Raw genomic sequence first — 13,678 nt, 5'->3', positions numbered from 1 at the left:
CCAAAACCTCTGAAAATGAAAGGTTTTTTAAAATCCTGTGGTAAATTCTTAACTGTTGTGAGGCTGCTTACAGTCTTTTTAAAGTGTGAATATTCATACATGGAGTTGCTGAAATGGTCATGTTTTTTGCTTATGGGTGCTACCACAAACCCTAGTAAAGGCAGTATGTGCTATGTGGCTCATGCACTGTACTTCCTTTCCAAAATTACAAAAAAAATTATAAATTCCAAAAGACATCCAGCCCAAAGGTTTTGGATGAGGGATGAGGCACCTGTATTACTTCTCCCCAACAAGACTGTAGGGAGGATGAAATGAGACCTGTGCAAGGCACTAGCACAGAGCCAGACGTATTGCAGCAGTCAGCAAACGCTCACTACTCCTATGCGTATTTGCCCTGTGCCCACTTACATATGGTCTCAACCCCCTCCTGATGGCAGAGGTCATTCTTAATTTGCCTCTGGTGTTCACAGAGCACACAGCTCAGCAGCCTATACCTAATAGGCACTCAAGATTTGCTTAGTTTTTGAAATGAACGAATTCTAGAGGAGTCAATTGAAATATCCAAATATCCTCCCTTACCGTCAAAGATGAGTGGAGGAAATGGGAACTCACGTTGTTATTAATGGGAGGGTGGGGAGACAAAAACAGACCTACCAGGCTTTTCCTTGGTTTAAAATTCTGAACCTCTCAATATTTCCAGAAATAATCCAAGACCAAATAGTAAAGCCTGGGCTGGAATAAGGAAACCTTAATTTTGTAGTGTTCTGGCTAAGCAGACATTACTAAGCACTATAAACCTCCTCCCAAAGCCACTCAGGACATACCCTCCACAAAGTGAGGAAGACATTAGTCACCATTCCCGAGGAGACTCAAAATTCTGGCTGAAGGGAGCTGGAGCTGCTGCAGGGAGCCCAGCCTCTTAAGTCATTCTTAAATACAGAAGTGATGTAGTAAATATGATGAAATACCCAACAATCTTTGGAGCTTTTCTCCTGAGCAACCAATAAGTATGGCCAAGGTACTCAAAGGCCACAATGTCCTTTCTAGAGAATCTGGCGAAATTCTATAGCAACCCATCCTTCAACATCCTTTGTGGGTTTCAGATACCACATCCCAAAACAATTACCAAAAGGAGAAGTTTGCAGCAATGCACTTGGCAGCAAAGCAGGTCCAAGCCATCTCCCTCACACCACAGGTATAAAGGGGGTCTCCATTGGACACACTTGATGATCAGGACGTCATGCTAAGACAGGACCCTGGTGCTCCTCTGGTTCACCGGTCCTCAGAGTAGTCCACCAACCCCTAAGAGTCCCCAGATCCTTTTAGGGAATTCAAAACTATTTTCATAGTAGTAAGATGACACAATTTGCCTTTTTCCACTGTGTTGACTTTGTGCACAAAGCAACAGTGGGAAAAACTGCTGGCCCCAGGCATGAATCAAGGCAGTGGCAACAAACTCCACTAGTGCCCAAGGCCCTCTTTACCACCAACACACTCACAATGAAAATAGGTGAATAAAGTGCTGACTTCACCGAGGAATGTCCATGCTGACACAAAAATTATTCATTTTATGCCCTTAGACTCTCCAGCACACACCTCTTCAACACCCTGAGTGACACAGTGGGAGGGACATGCAGGCATTCCGCTGACCATGGAGGATGGCAGCTGGCACTGCACAACCATCTAGGCTGCGAGTGAACTTGCTGGTTTTTTCATGGAACCACTGACAGACAAACTATGGTTACTCAAGCGTGGGTATTTGGCAGGCATTTTCTTGAAAATCAATTGAGCCTGTCACCTCAAGGGAAACAAATAGTGTATTTTTGTCAGTGATAAAACACAAGCTGTCAGGTAAAAATTAGAATTTTGGAAAACTTCTATCTGACACCATGAGCTTGAGAGCTTTGCAATACTTAAAAACTTCTTGGATGAGCTTGGGGTGACATCAATGAATGAAATTTTTTGGTGTGATTTTCTTATTGTCTAATGAGATGTGTCCACATTTGGAAGATCTATATAACTCACTAACCAATATTTTCCAAATAGCCAATATATTATGTTACTAAATCATTCAGGGGTAAAAAGTTCAAAGTGCAAGACATACCAAGGGAAACTAATAAGGTACAAAAAGTTCACTGATATGGTTTAAGATTTCATAGTAAGAAACTACAACTTGTCTAGTTTCGGTGTAGTATCAAAGAAAAATATCTCCGTTTTCTGAAAAGACTATTAAAATACTTTCCCTTTTCCAGCTGCTTATCTGTGTGAGGCTAGATTTTCTTCATACACTTCAACCAAAACACCATATTGCAACGCACTGAATGCAAAAGCAAATATGAGGCTTGAATTGTCTTCTACTAAACAAGACGTTAAAGAGATTTGCAAAAAAATGCTACTCATGTCACTAATTTTTTGTTTTGAAAAATAGTTATTTTTTCATTAAAATATACCATGTTACATGTAACAGGTTTACTACTGTTATTTTTAATGATTTTTGTAGGTAAATATTTTTAACTTCTCACTTTTAATTTCAAATATAGTAAATAGCAATAGACACACCCACATAAACAAAAGCTCTTTGCACTCCACAATAATTTTAAGAGTATAAAGAGAGCCTGAGGCTAAAAGTCTAAGAACCACTGATGTGGTCTAAACTGTCACCCAGGCAGGGCTCCTTCCACAGTGTCCCCAGCAGATGGGTTACCTAACTTCCGTTTTACACAACTAGCCGAGTCCCTTCCAAAACAACCTTTTCCACTGCTGAGGTGGCTCTGACTAATGGAAGGCTCCCATACCAACCTCCATCCGCTGGTGCCAGCTGTGCTGTCTGGAGCTACTAGGCAAGGCTACACCACTCAACCCAATAATGGTGCCAGCAAGCACACATGATGCACTACACAGAAACACAACAGTGTCCTGCTCTCAGGAGGCTTACAGACTAAGCTCAAGATTGCAAATAGAGTTTATCTCACATGGAGATGGGCTATTCCAACCTCCATATTCGAAGAAATCTCTTACATTCTGCCAACCTCCCACAAGATTAAACATCTCCAAATCTTTTAATTTCCTCCAAACTGTTCACCATTCTAGCCCCTTTCCCCTGGACAGGGTTCAGTTTATGAATGTCCTTCTCCAACAAGAAGGCCTAGAATGGGGTATGACATCAAGATGTGGCCTGAACTACACAGTGGCGGGAAGGCTCTTCCTTGATCTGGACCCCAAGACTGCATGATCTTGACAGCAATGAAATCCCAGAGCCCTAAGGGGCCTTAGACAGCTGGTCTAATAGAAGAGACTGCAGCCAAGAGAAATAAAAACCCTGACCAAAGATCCCATAAGATAGAGCCAGGGGCAGGGAGAGGACTCACTTCTTTCCATCCTAATTCCAAATGAATTGGGAGAACAGTGCCAGCACCTACACCCACACCTAAACATACAGCAGGTAAGTGAGAGTGCAGGTGGACACAGACACCCTGTTTTTGATTGGCTCAGACTCCCTGATTTGACTGATATGGCACTTTGAGTTTGGTGTTTGCTTTTGTTTTGCTTTTCTGATTGTTGTTTTACAAACTTCTTTTACATTTGTCTCTCATTTTGTTTTGTCTCTCTGCCTAATGGAATTCTACCATGGTCACCCTGTAAGAGAGACTATAAAACAATAATGTGAAATTTTTAGAATCTTTCTTTGAAAGAGAAAAAAATAAAAGCAGAATAAATGAAACTATAAGGCTTGGGGGGTTTAGTCCCTTTTAACTATTGTGTTTTAGATTTATTTTAAAAGATGCTGTTTTTTCCTTTTTTTTTTTTTTTTCTTTTTGAGACAGGGTCTCAGTCTTGCCCAGGCCAGAGTACAGTCACATGATCACAGCTCACTGTAGCCTCAACCTCCCAGGTTCAAGCAATCCTCCCCACTCAGCCTCCTGAGTAGCTAGGACTACAGATGCACATCACCCCACCTGCCTAACTTTTTGATTTTTTGTAGAGATGGGGCGGTGGGACAAGTGTCTCCTTATGTTGCCCAGGCTGGTCTCAAATTCCTAGGCTCAAGCAATTCTTCCACCTTGGCCTCCCAAAGCATTGGGATTACAGGTGTAAGCCACCACACTCAGCCTAAAGATGCTCTCTGAACCTGGATAGGTTCTCCACTCCTGAACTGCAAAGACAAAGCTGAGTAGGTATTCTTACCCAGCAGAGGAACAGAAAACCATGGCATCCACCTCACAAACAAAATGGGTAAGCTAAGGGCAGGAAAGGAGACCTGCTCAAGGCCCCATGTGTCATTGACAGTAGAGCCAGGGAGAAAACAGAGGCACTGTTCTTCCCACCCCACACACAGACCCTCTTCTTGGACTGCCCTGTGGGGTACCCCAAATAAACCCAGGCGTGCCTTAAGCCCAGCCCAGTTCTCAGCCTCCAGACCCATAACAACAGAAAGAGCAACAGCCCCACCTGTGGGGAGCTGGCGATGGGCCCACACATCATGCCTCGCACAATCAGACCAGACTTTGGCCTGGAATTCTCTCCCATCCTCTTCACATCCAAGGAAGGCTCCGAGTGAAGCTTGTCCATCTTCTCCCATGCAGAAGTCAACACAGGAGTTTCACCCGGGACTGTCTGCATGGGCTTACTTTTGTGCGGGGGCCTTTTAGATGATACAAAATTACCAAGTACATCTCCATCAAGATTGTCATGTCTGTGAAAAAGGAATATTTCCATTAAAACAGACTCCCCAAAAGGAATCAGTAAGAAAGATAGCAAATTCCACATTCAATGTGCATTCAAAGCAAGCCCATTAATAAATCTATGATGACTTCTAACCAGCCAGTGCGTTATCATGAAAGACAAGGAACAGAAAATACTCTGGTATCAAGGCAAGTCTGCCCTACAAAATAAGACCAGTAAACAAGCAAACAAATTCAGAGATGATGATCCATAACAGGACCCCTCAAGTCCTTAAGACTAAAGAGCATCCTTAGTCTTCCAGACCTGAATGATTAAGGAAAACTATAACCTTTCAGTACAGTCATGCGGTATGCGAAGCCCAGCCTTGCCGCACACCACTGAGAGGCGTGGAGAAGACCCATAGCAAACTTGGCATTCCCCACTGTTCAGCTAAAGCTGAAGTCAGGTGTGCCAATGGGTGTGTGTGTGTGTGTGTGTCAGAGAGAGAGAGAGGAAGTAAGAGAGCAAGAAAGAACAAAAGAAGGTGAGGGGAGTTGAGCAGAGTGTAAGAGGGTGGATGGCATGTGCTTCTGACCTACCAAAGCATCTGGAAATTTCAGACTGCTCTTTGTCTCTGAGACTGTGTTGGGCACAGCATTGAATAAAGTGTGGATCAATAAAAAAAAAAAAAAAAAAGAAGGCAAGAGACAGTGAGAATAAGCACAGAGTGAGAAAGAACAAGAGTGAGAGAGCCCACGAGACAAAGTGAGAGACCTAGGCAAAGGGGAATCTTACCTCTGATCACCCAGAAGCCAGCACTCCTGTGACACAGGCTCAGCTATTTTCTACCACTGGGCTCTGCCATAAATGGGTATTGCCCCCTACCCTATGCCAAGCTGCTTACCAGGCACTGGGTCACATGTGGGAGGGGCAGTCATGTGTGCTATGATTGTGGCATGTCAGGCAGAGGAAGAGGCTGGAACCAGCCTTGTGATTGCGGCATGTCAGGCAGAGGAAGAGGCTGGAACCAGCCTGGGGAAATTCCGAAGGGCTCCCAGAGAAGGCAGCACCTGAGTCTGAGAGAACCAGGCAGCAAGAGGTCCCCAGAAGGCCCAGCCCCAGCACGCAGGCCTCTAAGGCACAATGTGCTCAGGGGAGCAGCCGGGGCTGGTATTCTAAGGAGTTTGCCATGAAAGCTGCAGGGAACGTCTGAAGCCCTTCAGCAGGATAGCGGCATGGCCAGACTCTTTTCGTGGAAAGCTCACGCTATCTTAGGGCAAGGGTGGATTTGAGGGGAAGATCACTAGAGCCCTGGGGACCAGTGAGGGGCTGTGGGAATTAACCAGGAAAAGAGGATGGGAGTGTGAACTGAGGCCCTCGCCGGTGGGCAGAGAAAGGAGGAAAGAAGGAAAGTGCCTACTATCACTCTGGGTGAAGAGCTCACAGGACTCACAGATGCAGAAGATGACAGACGAGGCGGAGGCAAGAACACCCAAATTTTTGGCTTGGGTAATAGGTGGGACTCAGGAGCTTCAAATTCCTAGTTGCCTTTTTATTGTACCAGAAGTATCTCACTTCCCAGCCAGGTAGTAAGTGCCTTGGAGGAAGAGCTTCTTCATAGCCCCTTATGACCCTCCACCTCTGAATCCTTGTGCTAACTGCTTGTCATGGTGCCACCTTTTGGCAGCTCGACACCCATACCCTGAGCTTCAGCGACCCTCAGGAAAGGAAGTGCTTTTCAATGGAACCAGAAGAAAGCACCCATTCCCAGGAAGTTAAGCTCACTACTGGGGACTGCAGTGTCTTAAGGTCATAATTTAATGTCATTGTTTTCCAGATAATAGAGGTTCAATCAAGAATGCCAATTCATTTTCTTTATAAGATTTTTAAAAGAGCTTATTTTCCAGATTTTTCCCATCTCTACAGTGTTCTGTTGCCTTTTAGAATACCATACCCCTGTTTTTAAGAAAATCAAATAAAGCAAGTGCTTGAACCTTACGATCATGGAATTTAAAATAAACAGTGAATTGTAACTACTCTTCATCACAAAGTAGTCCATTCTCACAGCCTCAACAGGAAAATAACAGCACTTCACAGCAGAGATTTTGAAAACACAAAGTGTGGGAAGCTGAACAGTGACCCCCCCAAAGATTTTCACATCCTGATCCCCAGAATCTATTAATTCATTTATGCCAGAGGTTGCAATTTTTTAAATTTTTGCATGAGTGAAAAATCAGACCTTGGCAATGACCTTGAGCAGTAGGATATCAATAACTCCCTCATGCTTAGTGTTCCAATAATGGAACACTAGGCATAAGTGGGCTAACCCACTTTTGGTTAACTATGTAAGTGGGCTAGCTACACAGTAAAAAGGATTTTGCAGATGTGATTAAATTCAGAGTCTTAAAATGGGATTATCTGGTGGGCCCAATGTAATCACAGGGGTCCTTCTTAGAAGGAGACATGAGGATCAAAGGCAGTAAAGTTAGGAGATGTAACAACACAAGCAGAGGCTGGAGTGATGTCCTTCAAAATGGAAGAAGGGGCCAAGAGTCAAGGAACATAGGTGGCCTCTAGAAGCTAAAAAAGAAAAGAAAATGGATTTTCCCCTCAGAACCTCCAGACAGAACCAGGCCTGCTAACACCTTGCCTTTAGTCTAGTGAGACTGATTTGACACTTCAGACCTCCAGAACTGAAAGAGAATAAATTGGTATTGCTTTAACTACTGTGAGGATTAAATTTATATGCCAATATGGCTAGGCTATGGTACCCAATTGTTTAGTCAAGTATCAATCTAGCTGTTGCTGTGAAGGCATTTTGTAAATGTGATTAACATTTACAATCAGTTGACTTTAAGTAAGGCAGATTATCCCCAATGATGTGGGTGGGCCACATCCTATCAGGTGAAGGCCTTAAGAGCAAAATCTGATGTTTCTCAAATAAATTCTTGCTCAAGATTGTAACATAAAAATCCTGTCTGAGTTTCCAGATTTCCAGCCTGCCCTACAGATTTCAGACTTGCCAGCCCTTACAGTCCCATCAGCCAGCTCCTTAAAATAAACTTTTTTTTTCTTTTTTAAGAGACAGGGTCTCACTCCATCTCCCAAGCTACCGTGCAGTGATGTGATCGTAACTCACTGCAGCCTTGAACTCCTGGGCTCAGGTGATCTTCCCGCCTCAGCCTCCTAAGTAGCTGGGACTATATGTGCACACTGCCACCTCTAGCTAATTTTTTGTTGTTGTTGTAGAGACAGGGTCTCTCTATGTTATCCAGGCTGAACTCAAACTCCCAGCCTCAAATGATCCTCCTGTCTTGGCCTCCCAAAGTGCTGGGATTACAGGCGTGAGCCACTGCACCTGGCCAAACTTCTTTATGTATACATACAGGTACATATGCATATAGATACATGCACGCACACACACACACACACACACACACACAAACACACACACACAGAGACCATATTGATTCTGTTCCTCTGGAGAATACTGACTGAAACAGCCATGAAGTACATAGTAATTTGTTATGGCAGCAATAGGAAACTAATAAACATAATAATGGGAAAAGATACCTGGCTTTGCTTGTTTCTGACAATGATGTTCTCCATCCTGCATCTTCATCTGAAAGGTCATATATATTTATCAGTGTAGTCTCTGAGCATCTCGATGGCACTTTGTTATTTTTCTTTGGAACTGAGAGTGCAGGGATTGGGGTATCTTGAGTGAAATTGTTAGCCGTATTTCCAAAGTGATCCAGAAAGTATCTGGTGATGAGTTCAAGGCTTGTTTTTAGAGGATTTTCCTTTGCCTATCATTGGGAGAGAAAAAAAAAATCATTAATTTATATACAGCTTCAGGGAAGAGTGGAAAAGACAACTATTCCACTTCTTTGACTAAGTTTATCAACTTCTCACTCATTCATACAAGCTTTCAGCCAACATTTACTGGCCACATATTATATTTGTCAGGTACTATGTTGGGTAGGGACACAGAGACAAAAACAAAATCTCTACCCTAAAAGAACTAGCATCCAACGCATGAGGCAGGTGATTCAATAAACAACTAGAATAAAATGTGATAGGAATAGAGGCATGCCTAAGCAAATTTCCTCTTGATTTTTTGCTCCAAGGAATAACTTTATAAAATATATATCCCTTCATTTAAAAAACGGAGTCTATAGGGAACACTAACCCTACAGATTCATAAGTATTTGCAGCCTGAATATTTTTTTAGCTTGTAAGCTCTGCATCTAACACTGACACCAGCGATGATAGAGACAACTGCAGCAGAAGGTTAACGTGAAGAGCACAGAGAGGCAGTCAGGACTGACTCACTTTACACCCCAACCTTAAAAACAAAAGGCAAATGAAAGTCTTCAGTAGTAGGTTTTGGAATTAAACGATACCAGTATTTTCCATCCTTGCCTATACCAAATATTCCCTTTGGACGTTTTTTAAAAATACAGATTCTCTCACCCTACTGACACTTACTACACCACAACAGCAAGGATTTAAATTCCCCTAAGTAATTTGGATAAACACAGCTATTCATGCAGCAATATGCAGGCTGGCCTCAGGGACCCAGCCATGTGTCAGTCCCCAACCCACTCTCCCAGTGACACCCAGGTCTTGTCGAGCCGTGGCTGGACATGGGGCACTCTCTGTGATTTTGCAGACTAGCCAAGCACCTGACAAGGAGTCTGGCAGAGCAGGCCCTCAGGGCATGCCAAGTCCTCCCCCTTCCTACTCCTCTCATCCATGCAGCAGGACTCCAGGACTAAGACCCACAGCCCATGGACTACAACCAAACTCAACAGATTCATCAGACAAAACCCGGGACAGTCTTACTATTCTTTTCAGTAAGAGATTAAAAACAAAAACTATTTTGTCTAAGATTAAATGAAGCTTACAATAAAGAGAGTTAGGGGAAAGATCCTATATTTATTGTAGCCTTCTTTTCTCTCAGTAAGAGAGACTTAAGCCCCTGAATTGCCTGATTATCCCTTATGCTTTTTCACATCACTTGGCTCACAACAGACACAGCCTTTATATGAATCTAGATATTGTTTTTCAAAATCTCAATTTACATAGGCATTTTTATCTATCCTATACCTAAGAGGTTAGAACAAGTTACTGGAAATATTAACATTAAATTGCAGGGCTTTCCTGGAATCGGGCTAGCTTTGTGCTGAATGAATGTCAAAATTATTATGTAGTAGATATTAATGAGTAATTTTCCTGTAAAATATACACTCCGATTCATTGTATAACAGCTAATAACTGCTGTATATATCAGGGCACTTATCAGTATCTCATGAAAATATCTTAAGTATCTTAAGATAACAACTACTTTAGGGAGACTATATTACAATGAGGGAATAAAAATAGCTTGAATGTCAAAGACACTTTTGGGAAATTAGGTAAGGTACATTTACGTTAAAAGCCCAATGTAACCAGAATGGTTAACTGAATTTTCTGGGTAGTTGTCTCACTCTCTGTGCAAAATTCTCCTAAAGTGTACAGTCCACTCTCCTGCCTTAGAATACAGCAGACGGAGGATTGCAGAGCATCTGCTGCCTGGGTCACCAGTCTTTCCACAGGACTTAGAAAGTACTTGCTACAGGACAGGAGACAGAGGTGCCTGCATGTCACCCCAGGACCCAGAGGACAAAGGCCTTCTATTTGATGTCTTTACTGAGCCTCTGATAGACTACACGGGGCTGCCATTGCCTACTTCTCCTCAAAGGGGAGCAAGAGAATTTCTGGCAACCTGAGTGCTCCTGTAGGTGCCAGTTGTTTTTAGTTTATATGTCTGCCTGAAATTCCATCCTTTACTTTATTGAGAGATGCCTGGCATAGGTTCCTCCCTGGCCTATGACATGTACTTGCATAGTTCTCAAGTGGTTCAGTGGATCTTCTGGGTGTCTTAAAAAACAGCCTTGGTCCTACCACCATACGAATCCAATCTGCTGAAGTCTCATTTGAAAAAAGGATTACAATTAAAATATGCTTGATCATCACTCCTACAATAGGACTGGGAATCAAAACACCTGGTTCTAGCCTCATTCCTACCTGGTAACTGACTGTGAGACCTTGGATAGCCAACTCTCTCGGGCTCACAGCTCCCCCTCCTGAGAGAAGGGAATTGATCAGTGGCTTAAAGCTGGACGCTGAGAGGCTAGACGATAAAGCAAGACCTCCTTTTCCCAACTTCAAATAGGGCATTTTCCCTTCTTTGCTTTGCATATTGGACTTCCACATGAGATATCATTTTATTGCTTTTTTAAAAAATTGTGATAAATGCTGAACTATATCATTTCTTTTTGACTCTGACACTATGCCCAGCCACACAGCAACATTTGCTGGACAGCCCATTCTTTTTCTGTCTTCATAACAGATTAAAATTTTAAGTAGAAAGTGTAGTTTCATTCATTCGTATAGTCATTCATTCATTTATTCCACAAATAGATACTGACTATTCACTATGCCGTCGGACAACACTTTATGTTTGGGGATAAAATAGTGAACAAAAAAGACTGCATTTCTGGCTTCTGCTGTGTCCAAGGTATTGGGGGAGGCAGATACTAATTTTAAAATCACATAAATATTCTATTGCCAATGTGATAAACACAAAAACAGGAAAACTAGAGGGTGCCATGAAAGCCTATAATAGCAGGTTGGGGGAGATCAAGTCTGGGGGATCAGAGAAGCCCCCTTCCCGCCCAGGAAAACACAGTTCCATTTGCTTTTCCAACTCTAATGCACCTGGGTTAGCTGAACCCAATTCCCTCCTCTACCTAAATTATATGTCACAGGAGACTCAAGACTAAGGTATTACTCAGAACTGAAGAAGGAAACTCTTACATAAGCAGGGAATGGAAAATTTTAGTATAACTGGATACGATATTCTTAAGTACAGTCTTACTAAAAATAGCCTCATGTTGGGAGGAGGGAGCACAGGGAATAACTGTGGGAGGCTGAGCACTGCCACAGGCTCTGTTCAAAATGAGCCCGACAACCACACACACACAACATGCCAATGGGCAGCACCAGCTGACCAAGATGGAAAACCCACTCCCGCTGGGGATCTGTCCACATTTGGGGGGTCGGTTTCTCTCTGACCACAAGTGTGACAGGCCAGGAGCACCTCAAGCCTCTCCTGTCACTGGCAGGGCCCGTGAGTGCTTTGGCAGTGCCAAACTCAGTTCCAAGACTCCACACCACACCTTAGAAAGCACATACCTTGTTCTCCTTATAGAGAAATTCAAGATGCAAAACCTTTCGAAGATCATTTCTGTTGTTTATGCTGAGGTCAGAGCGTGGGCGTTCCTGGTCCATGGTCACACATGTCTTCTTTAAGCCCTGAGGGAAGAAAGCTGAATCGCTGTTTACCATCTTAAATCAAAACCCGCTGTTCTCATAAAGCACAAGCAAACGATTCCTGATGTTCACCAAGATAATTCTCATATAACCTTTACACTTGACATCACCTTTGCAATAATTAATATTATTCTGATTCTTACAACAGCCCCATGGGCTAAGTGAAGGCTGAAGTTTTCAGGCCATTTCGCAGATAAGCAGTGAGTTCAGGACTCGCGCACAGGAGTCCCGGGTTTGGCCCTAGATTTGGAACCATAGTATATGAAGCTTTAAAATTAAACAAAAGAAAAAACGTAAACAAAAGGCTAATATTCATTCCCTTCACTCTCAGATGGGGAAACCAGGAGATGGGGTTGACTTGCCCAACGTAACACAATGGAATCACATCACAGGTGGGGGCTGTAACCATCCCAAACTGTGAGTCCGTGACTCTGGGACCCAGGCCCATGAGAAGCTCTTGGTAAATGCTAAGTCATGAGGAAAGCCACTTTCCATCATCCCACCCTGAACTGCCAGAAGACCAAGGTTCAAGGCCCAGCTGAGACATGCTCTAGCAATGGAAAATCTGGGGTTGGCGAAGTGAGGGTCCTGTTCACAAGCGCCTGGCTTCTCTATTTGAAAAACAACCACAGCAGTTGCTTTCTGCCCACCTCACTAGGCCATGGTGATTGTCAAATGGCTGGAGGCTGAGAACATGCCTCACCAACAGCTCAGCCTGGTGTTAGGGGTGTTCCTTGTTCTTAATGGATTCCAGACCCCCAGTGCTACACAGGCTTCAGCTTCTCCCAGAGCCTTTGTGTTCAGAATTTTACAGAGGCTGTAGCTGCTGGGGAAACATGACAAAACCCATGCCCACCATGAATTTAGCTAAGAAGGTCAATTTGGGAAACTAAAAGAACACAATCTTGAAACAAACCGAGGAAAGAGGAGGCTGTAGGGAAGGGAAATGGAAAGAAATGGATATATGTGTCAGAAAAAAGGTGGATTAGGTGCATCAGGAAGAGTCCATTTGAAGGAGAGGTGGGGTTCAAAACCAACCACCCGCATTTCATCTGGGCTTAACCATGGCTTTCCCTCCAGTCAAAGTGATGTGGAACATGCTATAACGAGGGTCTCTCTCTGATGGATAATTCTTTATGTCTGTCAACAGTTCAAATCAGCAAGCCCTGTACATTTAACAAACCTCACCCCTACCCTGGCTCTAGAGTGTGATGCACACCAGCATTTGAAAACCACCGGGGGCCTGGGCATGGTGCCATAGGCCTGCAGTCCCTGAACTTTGAGAGGCGGAGGCAGGAGGAATCTTTGAGCTCATGACTTCAAGGCCACAGTGAGCTATGATTACACCACTGCACTCTATCCTGGATGAAAGAGTGAGAACCTATCTCTAAAAAAAAAAAGAAAAAGAAAAAGAAAGAAGAAAAGGAAAGAAAAGAAAAAAGAAAAGAAAAGAAATACCATTGGGGTAGAGGACAAGGGTGCCCTTGGGAGTCAGCCAGTCCTCAGTCCCATCCAGCCCATTCAAACTTCATTCGCCCAACAAACACCTGTCATGCACCTCCTATGTGCCAGGCTCTGTTCTAGATGCAGGAGAGACAGAAGGAATAAGAGCTGATGTTCTGTTGGGAAAGCAGAC

At 43.4% G+C, this 13,678-nt stretch overlaps 1 protein-coding gene across 5 annotated transcripts in view; it reads right to left on the bottom strand.

Annotated features, from left to right (window-relative positions):
- Positions 1–13,678, bottom strand: part of MINDY4 (MINDY lysine 48 deubiquitinase 4) — a 116,461-nt gene that overhangs the window by 97,383 nt on the left and 5,400 nt on the right. For all 5 annotated transcript variants that reach the window (XM_004045263.5, XM_019031116.4, XM_063708443.1 and 2 more), the window contains exons 2-4: positions 11,905–12,024; positions 8,236–8,471; positions 4,450–4,693 (exon numbers count right to left, since the gene is read on the bottom strand). In XM_004045263.5, coding sequence (XP_004045311.3) covers positions 4,450–4,693; positions 8,236–8,471; positions 11,905–12,024 — 600 coding nt within the window. The remainder of the gene's footprint in view (positions 1–4,449; positions 4,694–8,235; positions 8,472–11,904; positions 12,025–13,678) is intronic.

Source organism: Gorilla gorilla, chromosome 6 (genome assembly GCF_029281585.2).
Source record: "Gorilla gorilla gorilla isolate KB3781 chromosome 6, NHGRI_mGorGor1-v2.1_pri, whole genome shotgun sequence".
Lineage (NCBI taxonomy): Eukaryota > Metazoa > Chordata > Mammalia > Primates > Hominidae > Gorilla > Gorilla gorilla.
The sequence above is the reverse complement of the archived record's forward strand: the minus strand, read 5'-3'. Positions and strand labels throughout refer to the sequence as shown.